Source organism: Symphalangus syndactylus, chromosome 3, assembly GCF_028878055.3.
Source record: "Symphalangus syndactylus isolate Jambi chromosome 3, NHGRI_mSymSyn1-v2.1_pri, whole genome shotgun sequence".
In the NCBI taxonomy this organism is placed as follows: Eukaryota; Metazoa; Chordata; class Mammalia; order Primates; family Hylobatidae; genus Symphalangus; species Symphalangus syndactylus.
In genome coordinates this window covers 114,800,690-114,821,707 of record NC_072425.2, presented here as the reverse complement: position 1 = coordinate 114,821,707, position 21,018 = coordinate 114,800,690, and the positions used below count along the sequence as shown (strand labels likewise).

Sequence of the window (21,018 nt, the reverse complement as noted above, 5' to 3'; positions counted from 1 at the left end):
ATGCATGTGTCTTTATGGTAGAACAATTTACATTCATTTGGGTATATACATGGTGTTGGGAATGCCAGTTCTATTTTAGGTTCTTTTGAGAAATTTCCAAACTGCTTTCCACAGTGGCTGAACTGATTTACATTCCCACCAAGAGTGTATAATCATTCCTTTTTCTCTGCAACCTCACCATCTTCTGCTATTTTGACTTTTCAGTAACAGCCATTCTGACTGGTATGAGATAGTATCTCACGGCGGTTTTGACTTGCATTTCTATAATGATTATGATGTTGAGTATTTTTTCATATGCTTGTTTGTCACGTGTATGTATTCTTTTGAGGAGTGTCTCTTCATGTCCTTTGCCCACTTTTTTTAATGTGGTTGTATGATTTTTGCTTGCTGATTTAAGTTCCTTATAGAATCTGGATATTAAACCTTTGTCAGATGCATAGTTTGCAAATATTTTCTCCCAATCTATAGGTTGTCTGTTTACTGTGTTGATAGTTTCTTCTGCAGTGCAGAAGCCCTTTAGTTTCATTAGGTCCCACTTGTCAATTTTTGTTTTTGTTGCAAGTAGTTTTGGAGTTTTCCTCATGAAGAAGATTGAAATTGGACCCCTTCCTTTCACCACATACAAAAATCAACTCAAGGTGAAGTAAAGACTTAAATGTAAAATTTAAAACTATAAAATCCCTAGAAGGACACCTAAGAATACCACTCTGGAAATTCGCCCAAGCTGACTCCTTTGGACAAATTACAAATTGATGAGAAGATTAACATGAAAATTCAAGGGACCTGAAATAACATAAATAACCTTTAAACTATGGTAAGATACACATATCCCAGTTTTAAAACTTACTACTTAGCTACAGTAATCAAGACAGAGTGGTATTGGAAAAAATAAACATGAAGGTCAATGGAATAAAACTGAGAGTCCATAAAGAAACCCTCATATCAACAGTGATTTGATTTGATTTTTTTTTTTTTTTTTTGTGAGATGGAGTCTCCCTCTGTCACCCATGCTGGAGTGCAGTGGCGCGATCTCGGCTCACTGAAAGCTTCGCCTCTCGGGTTCACGCCATTCTCCTGCCTCAGCCTCCAGAGTACCTGGGACTACAGGCGCCTGTCACCACACCCGGCTAATTTTTTACATTTTTAGTAGAGACAGGGTTTCACCGTGTAAGCCAAGATGGTCTCGATCTCCTGACCTCGTGATCCGCCCGCCTCGGCCTCCCAAAGTGCTGGGATTACAGGCTTGAGCCACCACGCCCGGCCACAGTGATTTGATTTTTGATGAGAGTGTCAAAGCAATTCAATGAGCAAAAGAATAGTCTTTTCAAGAAATGATTTCAGGGCAACTAGATACCTACATACAAAAGATGAAGTTGGACCCTTACCTCACACTGTACACAAAACTTACCTTAAAATGAATCAAAATATAACAGCAAAAATTGTAAAAAACTAGAAAAAAAAATGAGAAATCTTTATGGCACTTGGGTTGGGCGAAACCGTTTTACATGACAACAAAAGCATGAGTGACAAAAAATAGATATATTGACTTGATAAATTAAATAAAGACTTTGTGCATTAATGGAGAACATTAAGAAAATGAAAAGTCCAACTCAGAATAGGATAAATTATTTTTAAGGGTTTGTTTATAGTATATAAAAAACACACTCGATAATGTAAAGGTACACAGCCAACTTAAAAATGGACAAAGGATCTAGATAGCTATTTCTTCAAAGAAGATTATTATATAAAAGGTCAGTAAACATTACAAGATGTTCATCATCATCAACCTTAATGAAAATGCAAATAAAAAATACAATGGGGTCGGGCGCAGTGGCTCACACCTGTAATCCCAGCACTTTGGGAGGCTAAGTCGGGAGAATCACTGAGGTCATGAGTTTGAGACCAGCCTGGCCAACATGACAAAACCCCATCTCTACTAAAAATACAAAAATTAGCCAGGTATGTTGGTGCACACCTGTAGTCCCAGCAATTCGACTGGTTGAGGCACGAGAATTGCTTGAACCTGGGAGGTGGAGGTTGCGGTTAGCTGAGATTATGCCACTGTTCTCCAGCCTGGACAAGAGAGTGAGACTCTGTTTCATAAAAAAAAAAAAAAAAAAAAAAAAAAATACAGTGGAATACCACTTCACACTCTCTAGGATGTCTAAAATTTTAAAAGCCAGATAATAAGTGTTGGCAAAGATGTGGAGAAATTGAACCTCTCATACATTGCTTGTAGGAAATTAAAATGGCTCATTCATTTTGTAAAAAATCTGGCACTTCCTCAAAATGTTAAATAGACAGTTACTTTATATTCCAGCAATTCCACTTCTAGGCATGTATCTAAGAGAAATAAGGGCATATATCCACACAAAAACTTGTACACAAATGCTTGTTGCACAATATTCATAATAGCCAAAAGTGAAAACCCAAGTGTTTATCAACTGATGAATGGCTAAATGAAATATAGTAGATCAATACAATGAACTATATTTTGGCAGTAAAAACAAATGAAGTACTCTTACATTCTGCGACATAGATTAACCTTGACAATATTATGCAGGGTGAAAGAAATGAGTCACAAATGACTCACATATTAAATGAATCTAACTATATAAAATACTGTCTATTTAAAACATCCAGATTAGGCATGTCTATAGACAAGAAGTAGACTAGTGATTTATTATGGCCAGGGTTGGTGATGATAGTGGGGAATAATAGGGTGGAAATGAGAAGTGGCCTCTAATACATACATAGTTTCTTTTTGGGATGATGAAAAGTTTCTATGATTATGGTGATGGTTGTACAACCCTGTGAATATACTAAAACCATTGAATGTTATACTTTAGGTAAATTGTATGTTATGTGAATTGTATTCCAATAAAGTTGTTAGACTAAAAAACAATTACTTATGTCCTTCTCAACATACTTCATTCTTTTACCTTGCAAATTTTATTGTTTTCTATTGCCTAAACACAGTTTTTGGTTAATTCAGTAACTATTTTTGAATGTCTTCTGTGTATCAAGCATTGAAGTAGCGTCTTTAACCTGTAGAACTGAACAACTTAGGCAAAGCTTGCTGCCCTACAATTACATTTTAGTGACACTAATAGACCATACACAAGATGCCGTGTAAATACCGTGCTAGATAAAGAAATGAGCTAGGAAAAAGTAGAAAATTGGGGGGGAAATTTTAGATAGCATAGCTACTGAAATGCCCGTTGAGAAGATGGGTTTTACTGAAGACTGGAAGGAAATGAGGGAATGAGTCCTGCATTTATCTGGAGGAAGAGAACAATAGAGGGAACAGCAAGGGCAAAGTTTATAAAGTCTTGTAATGAATATTAAGACTTTAAAGGAACATTAAGCATTGAGGCTGTAGCACAGAGGGCAAGGGATATGAAATTTATTGGCCGATTATGGGCAGAGGGTTTGTGCATTTAGGGCCAGGCACAGTGGCTCATACCTGCAATCCCAGCACTTTGGGAGGCCAAGCGGGGTGGATCACTTGAGGTCAAGAGTTTGAAACAAGACTGGTCAACATGGCGAAACCCTATCTCTACTAAAAATACAAAAAGAAATAGCCTGGGGTGGTGGCGCACGCCTACAGTCCCAGTTACTCGGGAGGCTGAGGCATGAGAATCGCTTGGACCAGGGAGGTGAAGTTTGAAGTCAGCCGAGATCTCACCACTGCACTTCAGCCTGGGTGACAGAGAGACTCTATCTCAAAAAGAAAAAAAGATTCATTTAGGTTTTCAGCCTAAGTTTCTGGGAAACAATGAAGTCATTATGTCTGAAACAGGGAAGACTGCAATGGAATTGTGTGTGTGTAGAGTATCATGAGCTCAGTTTTGAGCAAGAGAAGTTATTAAGTTACTCTTTTAGGTATCCAGTGGATCTGTATTTGCAATTGATAAATGAAATTTAGGGCAAAGGTCAGATCTGGAGATATAAATTTTGGGCACATCAGAATTATGCTATTTAAAGCCATAAGCCTATATGAGAATACACTGCTTTTATTTTTACTTCTCACCTAATTCATCACCTACTCTATTAAACTTTCTCTGTACCTCCAAACTATGTTAGATACCCTTTCTATGCATTTTCTTAGTAATCCATGAGCCTATAATGAGAATACACTGCTTTTACTTTTTACTTTTCACCTAATTCATCACCTACTCTATTAAACTTTCTCTGTACCTCCAAACTATGTTAGATACCCCTTCTATGCATTTTCTTTGTAACCAGTAAAGTATATTCCAATGCCCTAGTATTTTATTTTATTTTATTTTATTTTATTTATTTATTTTTTTTTTTGAGACGGAGTCTCGCTCTGTCGCCCAGGCTGGAGTGCAGTGGCGCAATCTCGGCTCACTGCAAGCTCCGCCTCCCGGGTTCACGCCATTCTCCTGCCTCAGCCTCTCCGAGTAGGTGGGACTACAGGCGCCCGCCACCACGCCCGGCTAATTTTTTGTATTTTTAGTAGAGACGGGGTTTCATCGTGGTCTCGATCTCCTGACCTCGTGATCCACCCGCCTCGGCCTCCCAAAGTGCTGGGATTACAAGCGTGAGCCACCGCGCCCGGCTCCAATGCCCTAGTATTTTAATATACTAAATGTATATGTGGTGGGAGCACCCCCTCCACCCCCGATATAATACTCTAAGGTGGGTTTTATTTTTCTATAGTTCAAAGAATAGCATATTAATAAATATGTATAGAGTAAATGAATGAAATAATTTTGAAGCGACCTGCAAGGCCTAAGATAATGGGGTGACTAATACATATTTTGTAGTTAGTATAATGGTTTCCCCTATGAGATTATGGCTATCTTAACACTGAAAGCATCTAAAAATATGTAAAATATTTAATTGACATTAAGGATCTTGTGGAGGGGAATCCTATGCATGATGATCTGGACCTCTGAGAACTCTGGCAACCTTAGCATCTTAATTTTTATGAATCAAATTAATGTATTAGTGGGGAAAGGAGATGAACAAATAATACAGAGGTAGATGACTCATTAAAGAAAAGGAGGTGTTAGCATGTTACTTTCATAGCCAGTTTTCTTCCTAACGTATCTATAATATGTTATTACCTTGGAATATTCCTAATTCCGTTACTCAGTCAAATCCTCAAGAATTTAAAGATGCTTAGTTATGCACAGACAGTTCACAAAAAACTTGATACTATATTAATTAACAGTGAGAAACATAACTGTCAAGTAAGTCTGAACAGTTTTCTCTGTTGGCTAGCTACAAGGAGAATGAATTTAAAAATATTTTTTGGAATGGAAAAATAACTCACTGCAAAAGGAAATAGAGGTTTCTCATTTGACTGTTTCAAGGCTTCTTCAGGCATGGATGTTGTGATGGCCCGTCCTCTCAAACACCTGCCCTTTGATGTGTCACGAACTTTTAACGTGGTGGCTGTCAATTTTCTATACTCCATTTCTTACTAACATTACTCTGATTAACTATTTTTTAAAGATATATAATAACTTCAATTTAATCTTGTTCTTATGAAACATTCCTTTTGCAGTGTCTTTCTCTGTCTCTTTTCTGATCAACTGTGTGCTGATTTTACAGTTTAACTCAGGGAGGAATGAGTTAAAGCAGAGGTCTACATCCATTTATGCTCCTTACTTAGGGAACAGTCCTGGGGCACAAATACAAGGCGAAGGCAGGGAATCATGTCTAATATTTTCTGATGGACCTCTGCATAAACAGAATGGAGGGACTTCACCTCTGAAATGTCCTCAACACATGCCCTGGCGGAGGATCCTCTGCAGTGAAGAGAGCATAGGGTGTATGAGGCATGGTGCTCTGGAAAATGTCACAGATGATGTACGGCTCTCTGGAATAAAGAATGGAATTGTTTTAAGAAGTTAAATGCTCTTAACTATATAAGAATATCTGAAAACCTCATCCAGAGTCCTCATCTGTCTGGGCCAGAGGTGCATGCTCAACATGTGAAACAAGAACCTGGGGAACAACCCCCAATGTCAATGTCACAGACATATTTCTGTGTCTTCTGAGCTTCTGATTTCCTGTATGCTTGAAATTATTTCGTAAAACTTGTCGATGGGTATGCTCTCTGATTCATGTGAGACTGATTTGACAATCTAACCCCATGAGCCAGAACAAACTCAAGAAGAAATATCTTATTTCTTTCATTTCTTAATATCTAGTGGAGAAAAAAAGGGAATCACGTTATTATCCCCAAGATGTAATCACTATAAGAATTATCTCATACCTATAAAGAATTCAAATAATGGAATGGTGCTAATAATTCTATGGCTAATGCAAATAATTTCAAATAAATCTAAATAGTCAACTAATCAAACAAATGTGGAGAGTATTTTGATGCTTATAGCACTAACCCAATTGTTTCCAGTAAAAAGCATGCTTTGAAATCTTGTATGTTTGAGCACTAACTCAATAATATTTGTAAGAATATGATTTTACTTACCTATAAGGGAATGAATTATTGGATGATACAGCATGAAACATTAAATAATACAGCTAATTCACAGCACAGAAATCAATACCCTTTGAAGTTAGGTACCTTGTCCATTATCACACAATTATTAGCTCCAGAGACAGAACTATATCACACATTTTGACTTTCTTTTTACTGTTATTTCCACTGTCTCAATGTATAAAACACTGAATTTATGTTTTAAGACCTCATCTTTGTTAAGGGTAAATTTATAAGAAAAATGTAATATATGTTAAAACCTTTTCTAATTTTGTTTTGTTTTCATTTTCTTTTTTTCTCTTCTCTTTTTTCTTTGAGAAACAGTGCTTCATAGAGTCTCACATCCCTTCAGGAATATTATTGTGTGATTTGTTTCTAGAATCCATACTATATTTAGTCAGTTTTCTAGGCCTAAGCAGTTTTCTCAGTGTAATTAATTTGTAAGAAGATGCCAGCCAACAGTAAAGTTTACAATTTGAAATTGCAATTGAGAAACTTGTTAAAATATAAGATTTGTTATTAAAGTAAATATAACAATAACAACAAAAGTAAATGAAATCTAACATGTACATAAAGTACAGCTATGTTATTAGGGAAATTATAATTAATGTTGTGTCAAAAACTTTATAAGATTTTTCAGGGTGATCATAAGTTAAACATAAAATAATTAATTCTGACATGTATAGTTGATGGTAATAAGAAAACATGGATGTTTTACATGGATGCATAGAATAGAGATTATCTCCCTAAAATATTTTATTTTCCATTTTTCATTATCAAAGAAGGTTTCTTGAATATGCTTATATATCTGTAGTAAGCTGTTATATATAAATATATTTGAGGCTTATATATGTTCATAAACTGAATTTTAACATAATCTTATATTTATTTTCCCAATGAGCTGCTCATTTCTATATTTAAGTATATGATCCTATAAATTTATATTCAAACAAAATCATATAGTGTAAGCTTAGTATGTATGCAAGAAGCCAAACATATTTGAATATCTTCACAGAAAATATGAATATACCTTTAGAGTAACAAATTTTGCCCCCAAATCTAGCATATATTTAGCAAATAACTTGTGTCCAGACAACAAGCCCTATCATTCAAAATTAAAAAGACAAATAGCTCCCCTAATAATGTGAAAAGTCTGAAAAACTACCTAACAAAAAAGATGTAGAAACCAGCACATTAAGAAGGTGGTGAGTACCATTGGTCATCAGAGAAACAAACATTGAAATCACAATTTTCTGCTACTTCAAACCAACTATAACGAATAAAATTAGAAAGGTTGACAGCACCAAATATCATTGAACATGATATCATTGAACATTACACACCACTGACGTGAATGTAAATGATATACTTACTTTGTGGCATTGCTTCGTAGATTCTAATAACATACACTTACCACATGATCTAGCAGTTCCTAGAGATATTTAGCCAAGAAAAATGAACATAAATAAGTACACTTCACTATAGCTTGGGTGACAGTGAAACCACATAGCAAAAAACAAAAACAAAAACAAATGTCCAGAGAAAGAACTCTTATTTCTATTATGCATGATAAATGTAAACTATCAATAGAAGAACAGATTGTCATTAAATCAAATATATTATGCTATACATCATCAAAGGAGATGACCTGATATATACAAACATGGGTGAGTATCACAGACATTAAACTGAGCAAAACAAAAGATGCAATAAAAGTGTACCTACTGTATAATTACATATATATGAAGCTTTAAAACAGGAAAAAATTAAGTTTATGCTAGAAATTAGAAGACTGGTTGCCTCTGTAGAGAGTGGGGGTATTAATTTGAAAGTAAAAGATACAAGTGGGGTTTCTTGGGTAACAAAAAGTGTTATAACTTAATCAGAGTATGGTTTATATGAATGTATGCCTTTGTCAAGACATTAAATTTTATAGTTAAGATCTATGTACTTAATTAAATATAGGTTATATGTACCTAATTAAATGTAGGTTATATGTCACACTTATGAATACTTGTTTATGTTTTGTCTCCTAAGCTAGATTGTATTTTAATGAAGGCCAGGCTTAGGATGATATGTTGTACACAGTGCAAAAAATGTTTCTTGAATGAATGGGTGGAGAGTGGAGGATAGACAAAACTTGATTTTTAGAGATAGTGAGGAGTTGACTATGGCATATATTTTTAGTCTGGAAAAAAATTTATGGATATTGAAGTCACACTCAAATGCATTTTTGGGGGGATATCGTAGAGGAAAATCTAGTTAGTTGGAAGAAATGAGTATAGTTTTTAAAATGATTGAATTTTCAGCCAAACATGGTGGCTCACGCCTGTAATCTCAGAACTTTAGGAGGCCAAGGCAGGTGGATCACCTGAGGTCAGGAGTTTGAGACCATCTTGCGCAACATAGCGGAACCCGGTCTCCACAAAAAAATACAAAAATTAGCCAGACTGATGGTGCATGCCTGTAGTCCCAGCTTCTGGAAATGCTGATTCAGGAGGATCACTTGAGCCCAGGAGGTTGAGGCTGAAGTGAGCTGTGTTCCTGCCATTGCACTGCAGCCTGGGAGACAGAGTGAGACCCTGTCTCAAAATAAAAAAAAATTAAAAAAATTATTGAGTTTGGACTAATGGTGTGACATGGCATCTATAAGAGTCTACAAAACATCAGTGAGTTCGTTTCCATTATTTCTTTGGTAATAAACAAGAGAGTAAGCAAATATCTTAACCTAGCTCAGTCATTCAGTGTTGCATTCTATTAGCAAAGGTATTTGCTTAGAGATGTGACCTAGGACATACTTGCCAAACATGAGGCATAAATGTAACATCACTTTCCTTACTCAAATGCGATTTTGACAGAGAATTACTAAAAATATAGACAAATGAGCCAAGGACATTATGATCTCATTGAAAAAGGGGTACTGATGAAAATATATAAAATATTTATCTTAAAAAATAATCAATGTACAACATTTTCAAAAAGTAAAATGTGTCCTCTAGTATAAGTTCATTAAAATTAATAAACATTTACTGATTATCCATTATTCTTTCAGCTAATGTTTCTTGTTACCTAATAATTGACAGAAATGATACTATATGCTGAATAATATCTAATCTATTTATCACCTGTTGGGATTAATCTATTATTCATTCTACTCAAATAATAGACCTAAGAACGAGAGATGAAATTCTCATTTAAAATTTTTGGTAAATAGAAACAAGAAGCTATTATCTTTCTGGACAAGAATAAAGGAGCATGTTCCTCAAGCTGCTACTGGCAGCCAATTTGTGACTCTACAGAGAACTAATATTATTACAAAACCAACCCACTGAAAGTGTCAGAGAGTAGCACCAGACAGAATATGGCTTTTTGATGCTGCTATTAATCCACAGAATCAACCATCAATACTTGAATGTGTCTTCTTATGAAATTAAAATTCTGCGAGGTAGTAACTTTCTCTATTAGTAGTAAGCATGTCAGACTTCCTGCTACTTATAGCCCAACACATTCTAATCTATTTAACATGTTGTTTCTCTTACTAAAAAGGAAATGAATATTCCTTCTTTAATGATGACACAATGACATAATGGTACTGTAGAAGAGACCAGGCACCCCTGAGATTTTTACATCTACTCATTATCTTGTTGTGATACCTCCTCAAGTTGTCAGAGCTCAGTTACCTACCTTAGAGACTTGTCTCTCAGAGAGATCGTCGTCTAATAAACAGGCAAAGACACAATCTCAAATCGGAAGATGGAATATATGACCAGGGTTCCATACCTTTTAGCTAAATCTTCTAAGCTTTGACTTTCACTGATTACTCACATCTGCTTCTAAGACTAACAGTTGGATTTCTCCAAATCCAACTTTGATTTAATAACCCACTTAAACCCATTCAAATTAGGAATCTTACTCTTCCTGACCCCCAATTTTTGCATACTTACCTGCACATTTCTTTGTACGGTTCCCAAATATGACCACATCAACTCCATTTCTTCCATATCAAACATTTTTTTCTGGGTCCTCAGTCAACCATATTTTTAATCTTGAAGCTCCTCTATATCTGTTCATATTTCTGTAAAGATTCCTTTGTCTTCTTGCTATAAGTGAAATATGTCTGCCCCTTAGAACAAAAATGTTCTGCCCCCCCAACAATCCAAGAGTATCTCCACCCACCTCTCATTATATAACCTTATACCTTGAGGCCTGACGTTAAAGAATGCATCAGTTTTTTACATTTTTTTTTCTTTTTTAAATTATTATTATTATACTTTAAGTTTTAGGGTACATGTGCACAATGTGCAGGTTTGTTACATATGTATCCATGTGCCATGTTGGTGTGCTGCACCCTTTAACTCATCATTTAGCATTAGGTATATCTCCTAATGCTGTCCCTCCCCCCTCCCTCCACCCCACAACAGTCCCTGGAGTGTGATGTTCCCCTTCCTGTGTCCATGTGTTCTCATTGTTCAATTCCCACCTATGAGTGAGAACATGCAGTGTTTGGTTTTTTGTCCTTGTGATAGTTTACTGAGAATGATGGTTTCCAGTTTCATCCATGTCCCTACAAAGGACACGAACTCATCATTTTTATGGCTGCATAATATTCCATGGTGTATATGTGCCACATTTTCTTAATCCAATCTATCATCATTAGACATTTGGGTTGGTTCCAAGTCTTTGCTATTGTGAATAGTGCCACAATAAACATACGTGTGCATGTGTCTTTATAGCAGCATGATTTATAGTCCTTTGGGTATATACCCAGTAATGAGATGGCTGGGTCAAATGGTATTTCTAGTTCTAGATCCCTGAGGAATTGCCACACTGACTTCCACAATCGTTGAACTAGTTTACAGTCCCACCAACAGTGTAAAAGTGTTCCTATTTCTCCACATCCTCTCCAGCACCTGTTGTTTCCTGACTTTGTAATGATGGCCATTCTAACTGGTGAGAGATGGTATCTCATTGTGGTTTTGATTTGCATTTCTCTGATGGCCAGTGATGATGAGCATTTTTTCATGTGTTTTTGGCTGCATAAATGTCTTCTTTTGAGAAGTGTCTGTTCATGTCCTTCGCCCACTTTTTCATGGAGTTGTTTTTTTCTTGTAAATTTGTTTGTGTTCATTGTAGATTCTGGATATTAGCCCTTTGTCAGATGAGTAGGTTGCGAAAATTTTCTCCCATTTTGTAGGTTGCCTGTTCACTCTGATGGTAGTTTCCTTTGCTGTGCAGAAGCTCTTTAGTTTAATGAGATCCCATTTGTCGATTTTGGCTTTTGTTGCCATTGCTTTTGGTGTTTTAGACATGAAGTCCTTGCCCATGCCTATGTCCTGAATGGTATTGCCTAGGTTTTCTTCTAGGGTTTTTATGGTTTTAGGTCTAATATGTAAGTCTTTAATCCATCTTGAATTGATTTTTGTATAAGGTGTAAGGAAGGGATCCAGTTTCAGCATTCCATGCTCATAGGTTGGAAGACTCAATATCGTGAAAATGGCCATACTGCCCAAGGTAATTGAATATAGATTCAATGCCATCCCCATCAAGCTACCAATGACTTTCTTCACAGAATTGGAAAAAACTACTTTAAAGTTCATAGGGAACCAAGAAAGAGCCCTCATTGCCATGTCAATCCCAAGCCAAAAGAACAAAGCTGGAGGCATCATGCTACCTGACTTCAAACTATACTACAAGGCTACAGTAACCAAAACAGCATGGTACTGGTACCACAACAGAGACATAGATCAATGGAACAGAACAGAGCCCTCAGAAATAATGCCGCATATCTACAACTATCTGATCTTTGACAAACCTGACAAAAACAAGCAATGGGAAAAGGATTCCCTATTTAATAAATGGTGCTGGGAAAACTGGCTAGCCATAGGTAGAAAGCTGAAACTGGAAATTTTTATACATTTTTAAGGCAAATTTTTCTCTTTATTCCTTAAAAACTCTAAGCTCCTTCCAGCATATTTTGTCAAATTCAATGCATTGCGTTTTATGAGTCATCTTTCCTGGAAACAAGTAAAAATTAGAAAGTAAACAAAACATTAAAGTCTCTCAAAGCCTTACTCACAAAAATACTAAAATAAATACATATTGTTTTAACCTGTGTTTTTCACCTAACAATCTCTACCTTTCTGTTATATTAAATGAAATTTTAAAATTTCATCAAGTTTCCTAAAAAATTTTCTTTACAGTTTATCTAAGCCAGGATTCAATCTGGGACCAATATTATACCTTTTTATTTATTCTACTTCTTTATTTTTGTGTGTTACCTGTATGTATTTGGTTTTGTTTATTTGCTCTTCCAACTCACAGAAATCTTTTAAGATTTACTTTTCGTTTTAATTTTCTGAAATTTCATGACCATATGTGTAGGTATAAGTATTTCCCAAGCTCTGGCTCTGATTCATCTGGAAATATTTCATGTGCTACTTTAGTTATAGGAGAAATTTCTGATTTTTTTATGCATATTGCCCACCTTTTCAACTAGATTTTATATCATATTAATTCCATACCTTTTAAAGTCTCTCTCTCTCTCTGATAGTTCCAACTTCTTGGTCATCTCTGATTCTGCTGGTTGCATTGTATTTTGAAATTTTTTTTTTCCTCCCTCCTCGTTTGTGTGTGTGTGCACACTTAATTTTATTGAATATTGAATATCTTGTGTAGGCTATGAGAAATGAGGTAAATACTATTTAACCCTGGATATAAAAATACCTCTTTTCAGGCATTTAGGATAAAGATTGACTGAATCTTATCAGGAATTGAGCTGGGTTTGAATTTGTTGCTTCTGAGTGTCTTCAGTGTATCACAGGCTTCAAATTTCTCTAAAGATTCCTTGTAATTATGATGGTGCTGAGATGTTGAAGGATTTTTCTTAATATTAAAGTTCTACCCTCATCTTTGAGCCATCCATATAGCTTTGCAGCACAGAGGATTTTCCATTCGTGGCCTTTTCTCGCCTCCAGATGTAGACAGCTGTTGCTCATTATTAAGGGTTCCTATTTTTTCCAAGTCTTTTTTTGTTAGCCTTAGCTTTAGGGAGTCCATGAATGACCAGCCTCAGGGTTTGGGATTTTCTTGGCATTTGTGCTGCTCTTAAATAGGTAGCCAAATTCTGTCTTGTATCTCTGGTGGAGTTTCTGTGGGCATTTCTTTTCCCTCTTCCAGTAGTAGGCAAATTCCAATTTTATTGGTGTAGAATTATGGGCTCAGGATTGTTTTCTACACCTGACACCAGAAATGATTGAGGACTTTTTCCTCTGTTCGTTCCTCCAGAAATAACGAGTCGTTTACCCGTGCCCTGGAGGCAACAGCATTTGCTCACCCTTCTCTAGAGACACATGGCTTTTGAAAGAACAGCCAAGACAGGGTCAGTCTTTTATTCCTTTCCAAACACCAGCAGGCTGTTCCTCCTCCATGTCTGCACTGTGTAGGCAGTCTCTCTCCAGTTTTTTGCCCTGTCCTCAACCTTTCCTGAGCAGCTAGCGGAGGTCTATAGAAAACAGACGGGTAGACTCCCTTTTGTATGTAACTCGCATAAATTTTATACCAATATTATGCTGGACCATGTTAGTAAATGATGTCATTTATTGAGTCCTAACTAATTTATTTATTGTATACTGATATTTAGGACTGTATCAGAAAGTAAAAGTGTATGACTGAAAAAACAGAAATTTCAAGTCATACCACTGGAAATGACCAAAGATGACTTATTTAATATCTACAGGATTATTGTCCAAAAATATTAATATAATAGTTGTTAGACCAAAAAGGGGTTAATATAGTTGCATATTTTTAAATATTTATAGACAAACATTTTTTAAAAACTATCAATTTAAACAAAGTTAAATAAGTTTCTTCATCTCATAATCTTAATGTTTAATGTTCCCTGAGAAGTACCATATATACTATGGGCAGTGTTTGTCAAAATTGTTTGGCTACAGTATTCTTAATTTCCAGAGTACCTCAAGAGAATAGCGTTCCACAGAATAGTTGAATATTCATGGAGAGATGATAATTAATCTAAGCCCTCATATTAACATGTGCATATTGAAGACCTGAAAGTGGGGTTCACTGATGAACTGTTATGTTACAATATATAAAATGATTACATATATTAAATCTAATCTATCTTTAAATTTGCATAGCATTTTCCAGTCCACAGAAGAATATCCTATCATTTACTACTAAATTTATAAACACATAAAATATATTATTATTATTTCCATTATAATAACAAAATAGTTCCAATAAGGTCAAGGGACTTATCCAAGATGCAAATTCTAACAAATAGCAAAAGTGCCAGGACTTGAAATTACACCTTCTTATTGTTTCTATTACAGTGGATAGCTTTTACTCAGGTCCAAAAAAAAAAAGGAAATAAAATAGAAAAATAAAACAGAGGTAAGAAAGAAATTTATAAGAGAAAAAAGAGATTTGTATAACCTAAAATGGTTTGACGAGCATTCATTGAAGGTGTGACTTGGGCTTGTATAACTGACTTGTATTTGGACAGGTAGAAATCAATTTTTTTTTTTTTCTTTTTTGAGATGGAGTCTCACTCTGCCACCAGGCTGCAGTGCAGTGGCGCGATCTCGGCTCACAGCAGCCTCCGCCTCCCAGGTTCAACTGATTCTCCTGCCTCAGCCTCCCAAGTAGCTGGGACTACAGGCACCTGCCAGCACACCTGGCTAATTTTTGTATTTTTAGTAGAGACAGAGTTTCACCATGTTGGCCAGGATGGTCTCAATCTCTTGACCTTGTGATCCAGCCGCCTTGGCCTCCCAAAGTGCTGGGATTACAGGAGTGAGCCACCGCACCTGGCCAATCAATGTGTTTTATGCAGAGAGCATAATATACACAGAGATATGGAAATAAAAACAGAATAGCAAAAATGGAAGAAAGTGAGGTGTTCACCCTAGATAGAATTTTAAAAAGTGCCTAGGCTCAATGAGAGATAAATTTGGATAGACCAAGAGGAGTTATGTTAAAAGATACCTAAATAGTACTAAAACATTATTTTTTACAAGCAAAGGTGGTGCAGGGAGAACAGTGTTTTTTTTTAATATCGTTGAATATAAAGTTTAAAATAACATTTAAAATAACAAATACAGTAGTTAGACTAAGAATTACATTGCAAATTTAATTCCTTAATGGAACTTCAAAAATAATGTATTTGCCACTCCTTGTGGGTAGAACTTGGTCTCTGCTCAAAGCCCCTTGATTTCCATAAAAACACATTTGTGCAAGATCCATTCATATGGTATTGAGTAATACAAGTATGAATAGAAAACTTTTCTTCACTTAGAAGAAAAATACTTCAACTCTCTTTTTCTTTGGTATAATTAAAAAACAGCTAAAGCTATACAATTCCGAAGTTGGCAGGATTGCAGTTTTTATTGTGGAAGGAAAATTATACCAAATTTGAGGAAAATTGGTTAACTGTTTTTGAGATGTGAAAGATTTAAATTATGCATTTGAATATATATGTAAGGAATATTTATTATTTCCCTTCAATGGGCACCTCAGCTAGGGCCCTTTGAGTTAAGAAGGCATTAGCTCAAAATTCATGAATGTAGATAGTTTTACTGCAATATGTTTACATCTAAAGTTAAAATGAAATCTGTATATGTAAATTTGCAGCATCAAAGGGAGAAATTGTCAACTGAATGAATTGGAGATTTTTTCTTTTTTTCTGTTTTTAGATTACCAATAAAATATACTTACGTAGAATATTTTCACCCCAAAACTTTCAGTGTGCTTCACCTTTGTTGAGGTAATATTTATATGATGCTGTGTTTTGAAGAAGGGATTTGTGGATGTATAAACACATGTTGGCTATAGTTTTCTATATGACACTATAATTACGCTTACCAAATATTTCTTTCAGGTGTTTTTGTATGATTTATTTTTCAAAAGACAAGTTTCAGAAGTCTCTTGCTAATACACCTTACATTGAACTTAGCAATGATTATATTTATTCAGCACCCTTAGAGCCAGTCATTTTGTGGTTAAGTAATTCAAGGTTTATTAAGCATAAGTAACTTACTCAAGGTAATGAAGATAGAAAGAATACAAACCAACATGCAAATATTCTTCTGTTTGATCATAATGTACAGGCTTTCTTCATGACCTCAGTCTCACTGCATAAAAAGAAATACAATATGATCTTGTCGTTTTTGGACATTAGAAATTTGGGGTATAAAAAAGATGTGTAAAAATATACACTACAAATTAGAATATATTTAAATACTGAATTGGGTAGTATAGACATGAAACGATATAAATATTTTAATGAGGGACAAAAACAAGGGCTGGAGTCCAATAGAGTTGGTGAGACTTGGCCAGTTGCACAACATTTGCATAAAATTTGGAAAAGCATAGAAAACATCATAGTCCTCATACTTCTATTTCCCCAAGTATGTTCCAGAGAGATAATTGCCATCTTATTTCCTTCCCAGATTCTGCATAATCTTAACTGATTATATGGCCCAGATTGACTCTTTCTTATCTATTCCCCTAGTTTTAACAGGAGTGGCTCCTTGTTAAAAATGTCCATGTCTTCGTGTGGCCCTGTTAATTCCTTATTTTTGCCACAGCAATTGTACATTTGTGTATATGTGAGTAGAATATCTCCAAACGACCAAATCTTTTTGAGCACAAGGCCTATTCCATCTTCAAAAAATGTTTGTGTGCTTAAAAACTAGCACAGAGCACAGTTCATGATATTTAGTCAACAAAAGCTCAAATAGATGTCTGGGTAGTAAGTTAGAAACATATCACTGAACTTCTGACTTCTGCTCTGGGAAGTGGAGAGCAAAAAATAGGCTGTTTGTGGTTTTGTTTTTGTTTTTGTTTTTTAAAATTAATCCAAAGAAAGCAAGACTCACATGGACTTTATAACTTATTTGAACCTACTCACGAATTGTGGACAAATACCCTTGATCTGGCCCAAAGTCTAAGGAGAGACAGGTAACTGCATGGGGACAGAAGACATGGGCACTCACTTGCCTGCTATAGATAAAACTAGATATAAGAAAAATAGAGTTCAGCTAGAATAGTTTATTAGTTGGTGAAGGCCAAGTGCAGACTGGCAAGGCAATGTGAATGAAGCAAGACATTCATAATAGGCATGTGAAAAATTTAGTGCACTGAGGGTTATCAGCAATAAAATTTCTCAGACTTAAATTCCAGCTAGAATAACAAAGCTTCTCATTTAAGGCCCATCAAAGGAAAAGATATATCTATGTCCAAATATTAAAACTACTTACCTCAGTCTCTACTTACAGGATGAAATATAAGAAATACAACCAACTTTTCATCATAAACCATGCAAGCTAAAGACAATGAAGTGACATCTTTAGAGTGCTGAGAAAAACCAGTAGCTGCAAAAACAGTAACAGCAACAATGACTGTCTACCCAGAATTCTATACACAGCAAAAATATCTTTCCTAAATGAAGGGAGCTGTAAAAATTAATTACTTGCATACCTAATCTATAAGATTAGGAATTTAATTAAACATATTTGATACTCCTATAACAAAACTATTGGTAAGCCAATTAGTGAAGCAATTCAAAGTTTAGCAATAAAGCTGCTACTATTTCAGTTCTGAAGGGACAAAAGGAGAAGCTTATGACACAAGAATGAAGAAGCTATGCTTTTTAGTAAAAGAACTCTGGATAGAGGGGGTGTCAGTTATATCTGGATTCTCAGAGAAGCCACAACAATACCTAGAGATCTTTCCTGAAATAATGGCCCTGTATCAGTCAGCTTGGGCTTCCATCACAAAATACCATTGACTAGTGGTTTAAACAACAGTTATTGATTTCTCACATTTCTGAAAGCTGAGACCTCCAAGATCAAGGTTACTGGCTAATTCCATTTCTTGACAAAAACTGTTTTCCTGGCTTGAAGACAGCTGTGTTTTTTTTGTTGTTGTTGTTAATAATTTGAAGATGTTTATTGCATTCTATTTTTGGTGGGAAAAAAATGTAACATACATTTATTTAGCACGACATTGTGAAATACACAAAACGTGTAACTGAGTAAGCAGGAATTTTCTATTCCTAGTCCATTTCTGAGGACTAAATCATGAACTGCTCCCAATGTAATTAAATATTTTTTACAATAGTTGGGCACCAAGTTTAAGATTTATTAATTTTCTCCTCTCAGTATAGGCAGCAATTCACCATTTTCTTTCAGTTCCTTCACAATATCCAATCCTCCCACCAGCTCCCCTTTCACATACAGCTGAGGGTATGTTGGCCAAATTGAGTAAGCTTTTAATCCTTGCCGAACTTCTTCATCCTGCAATATATCGAATGTTTCATATTCAACACCAGTACTATTTAATATTTCCAGAATTTGTTTGCTGAATCCACATTTTGCTTCCTGTTTGTTTCCTTTCATAAAGAGCATCACAGAAGCTTTATTTGTCAGCACTTTGAGCCTTTCCTCTAATTTGGGAGCTTTGGGACAAATTGTATCTAGTTCTTCAGATGCTTCTAGCTCCTTAATTATATCAAGTCCTCCTATGAGCTCTCCAGAAATGTAGAGCTGAGGATAGGTAGGCCAATTGGAATAGGCTTTGAGTCCCTGTCGAACCTCTTCATCTGAGAAGATATCAAAACTGCTAAACTGAATATTATGTTTGTGAAGAATTTCCACCATCTGCTTGCTGAAGCCACAGCGTGGTTCTTGAGGAGTTCCTTTCATAAACAGCATGCAGGGGGCAGCATGAGTCAATTTCTTCAAGCGAAGGTTGAGATCTTCTTTAAGATGTTCATTAGCGCTGGGTGGGAAGGAGCCACTAGATGCATGTCACTGAACTTTTTTGGTCAACTCTGGGGCATGTGCACCATCCAATCGGTCGATTTTCTGAGAATTCTTGAAAAACAGAAAAGTGGGAACAGAGCTAATTTCATATTTTTCAGATACTTCAGGAACACCTTCAGCTTCCAACTTGACAAATGAAACTTGAGGGAGTTCTTTAGCTAACTCTGCCATAACTTCGTTCATCTGTGCACACTGTGGAGCCCATGGTGCCCAGAAATGGACCACAAGGAGGGACTTGGCTTTGAGGCGCAGCAGCTCCTCAAACTGCCCGGCTGAGCCGACCTCCTCCAGGGCCACTACAGCTGCCTCAGCTGCCCCCGCCGCCACGCTGCTGCCGCCAGACAGGCGACAGCTGTGTTTTTATTGTGTTCTTTTATAACAGATGAAGAGAGCACTCTGTCTCTTTGTCTCTTTACAAGGGCACTAACGACATTATGGTGGCCACACACTTATGACCTCATCTAAATCTAATTACCTCCTGAAGGCCACACCTCCAAGTACCAATACGTTAGGGGTTAGGGCTTGAATATGTGAATTTTATGAGAGACACATTCAATCCATAACAGGGACCTTATAGGAATTCCGTTGGCCAAATCAGTCTGGAAAACAATAGGCAAATGATTATAGAAATATAGACTTCTGAGTCCTGCTTCTTTGACATAGAGAATAAAGAAACAGTGAGGAATATATCTGAGAGAAGAGAGACAAATTATCTCTTCAGTTCCTGTATTAGGTCATTCTTGCATTGCTATAAAGAAATACCTGAGACTGGGTAATTTATAGAGAAAAGAGGTTTAATTAGCTCACAGTTTTGCAGGCTTTACAGGAACCATGGTACCAGCATATGCTTGGCTTCTGGGGAGGCCTCAGGAATCTCACAATCATGGTGGAAGGAGAAGGGGAGCAGGCATATCACATGACCAGAGCAGGAGCAATAGGGACAGTGTGTGGGTGGGGGAGGTACCACACATTTTTAAATGAGCAGATCTCACAAGAATTTGCTATCTCTGAAGACAGCACCAAGCCATGAGGGATCTGCCCCCATGATCAAAACATCTCCCACTTGGCCCCAAATCCAGCATGGAGATTACAATTCAATATGAGATTTGGGCAGGGACAAATATTCAAACTATATCATTTCCCCCTTGGCCTCTCCCAAATCTCCCTCCTCACATTTCAAAGTACAATCATGCTTTCTTAAAAGTCTCCTAATGTCTTAACTCAGTCCAGTATTAAATGTCCAAAGTCTCATCTGAAACAATGCAAATCCATTCCACTTATGAGCCTATAAAATTGAAAACAAGTTAGTTACTTTCAAGATCCAATGGGGTTATAGATATTAGGTAAACATTCTGTTCCAAAGGGAGAAATTGGCAAAAAGAAAGGGGTTATAGGCGCCATGCAAGTTTGAAACTCAGTAGGGAAGTCATTAAATTGTAAAGCTCCAAAATAATCTCATTTGACTCTGTGTCCCATACCCAGGGCACACTGATTGCATGTGGTAGGCTTCCAAGGCCTTGGGAAACTCCACCTCTGTGATTTTGCAGGGTACAGCCCTCATGGCTGCTCTCACAGGTTGTTGAATGACTGTATTTTCTAGGTGCAAGGTGCAAGCTGCTGGTGGATCTACCATTCTCAGGTCTGGAGGGTGGTAATCCCCTTCTCATAGCTCCACAAGGCAGTGCCACAGTGCCA

The 21,018-nt window shown here is 36.2% G+C and overlaps 1 protein-coding gene across 1 annotated transcript; it reads right to left on the bottom strand.

The window, feature by feature from the left end:
- Positions 1-18,416: 18,416 nt before the first annotated feature.
- Positions 18,417-19,520, bottom strand: LOC129478385 (glutaredoxin-3-like). Its single transcript, XM_055269995.2, has one exon. The coding sequence runs from the start codon at positions 19,210-19,212 to the stop codon at positions 18,643-18,645; it is 570 nt and encodes a 189-aa protein (XP_055125970.1). The 5' UTR covers positions 19,213-19,520; the 3' UTR covers positions 18,417-18,642.
- Positions 19,521-21,018: the final 1,498 nt, after the last annotated feature.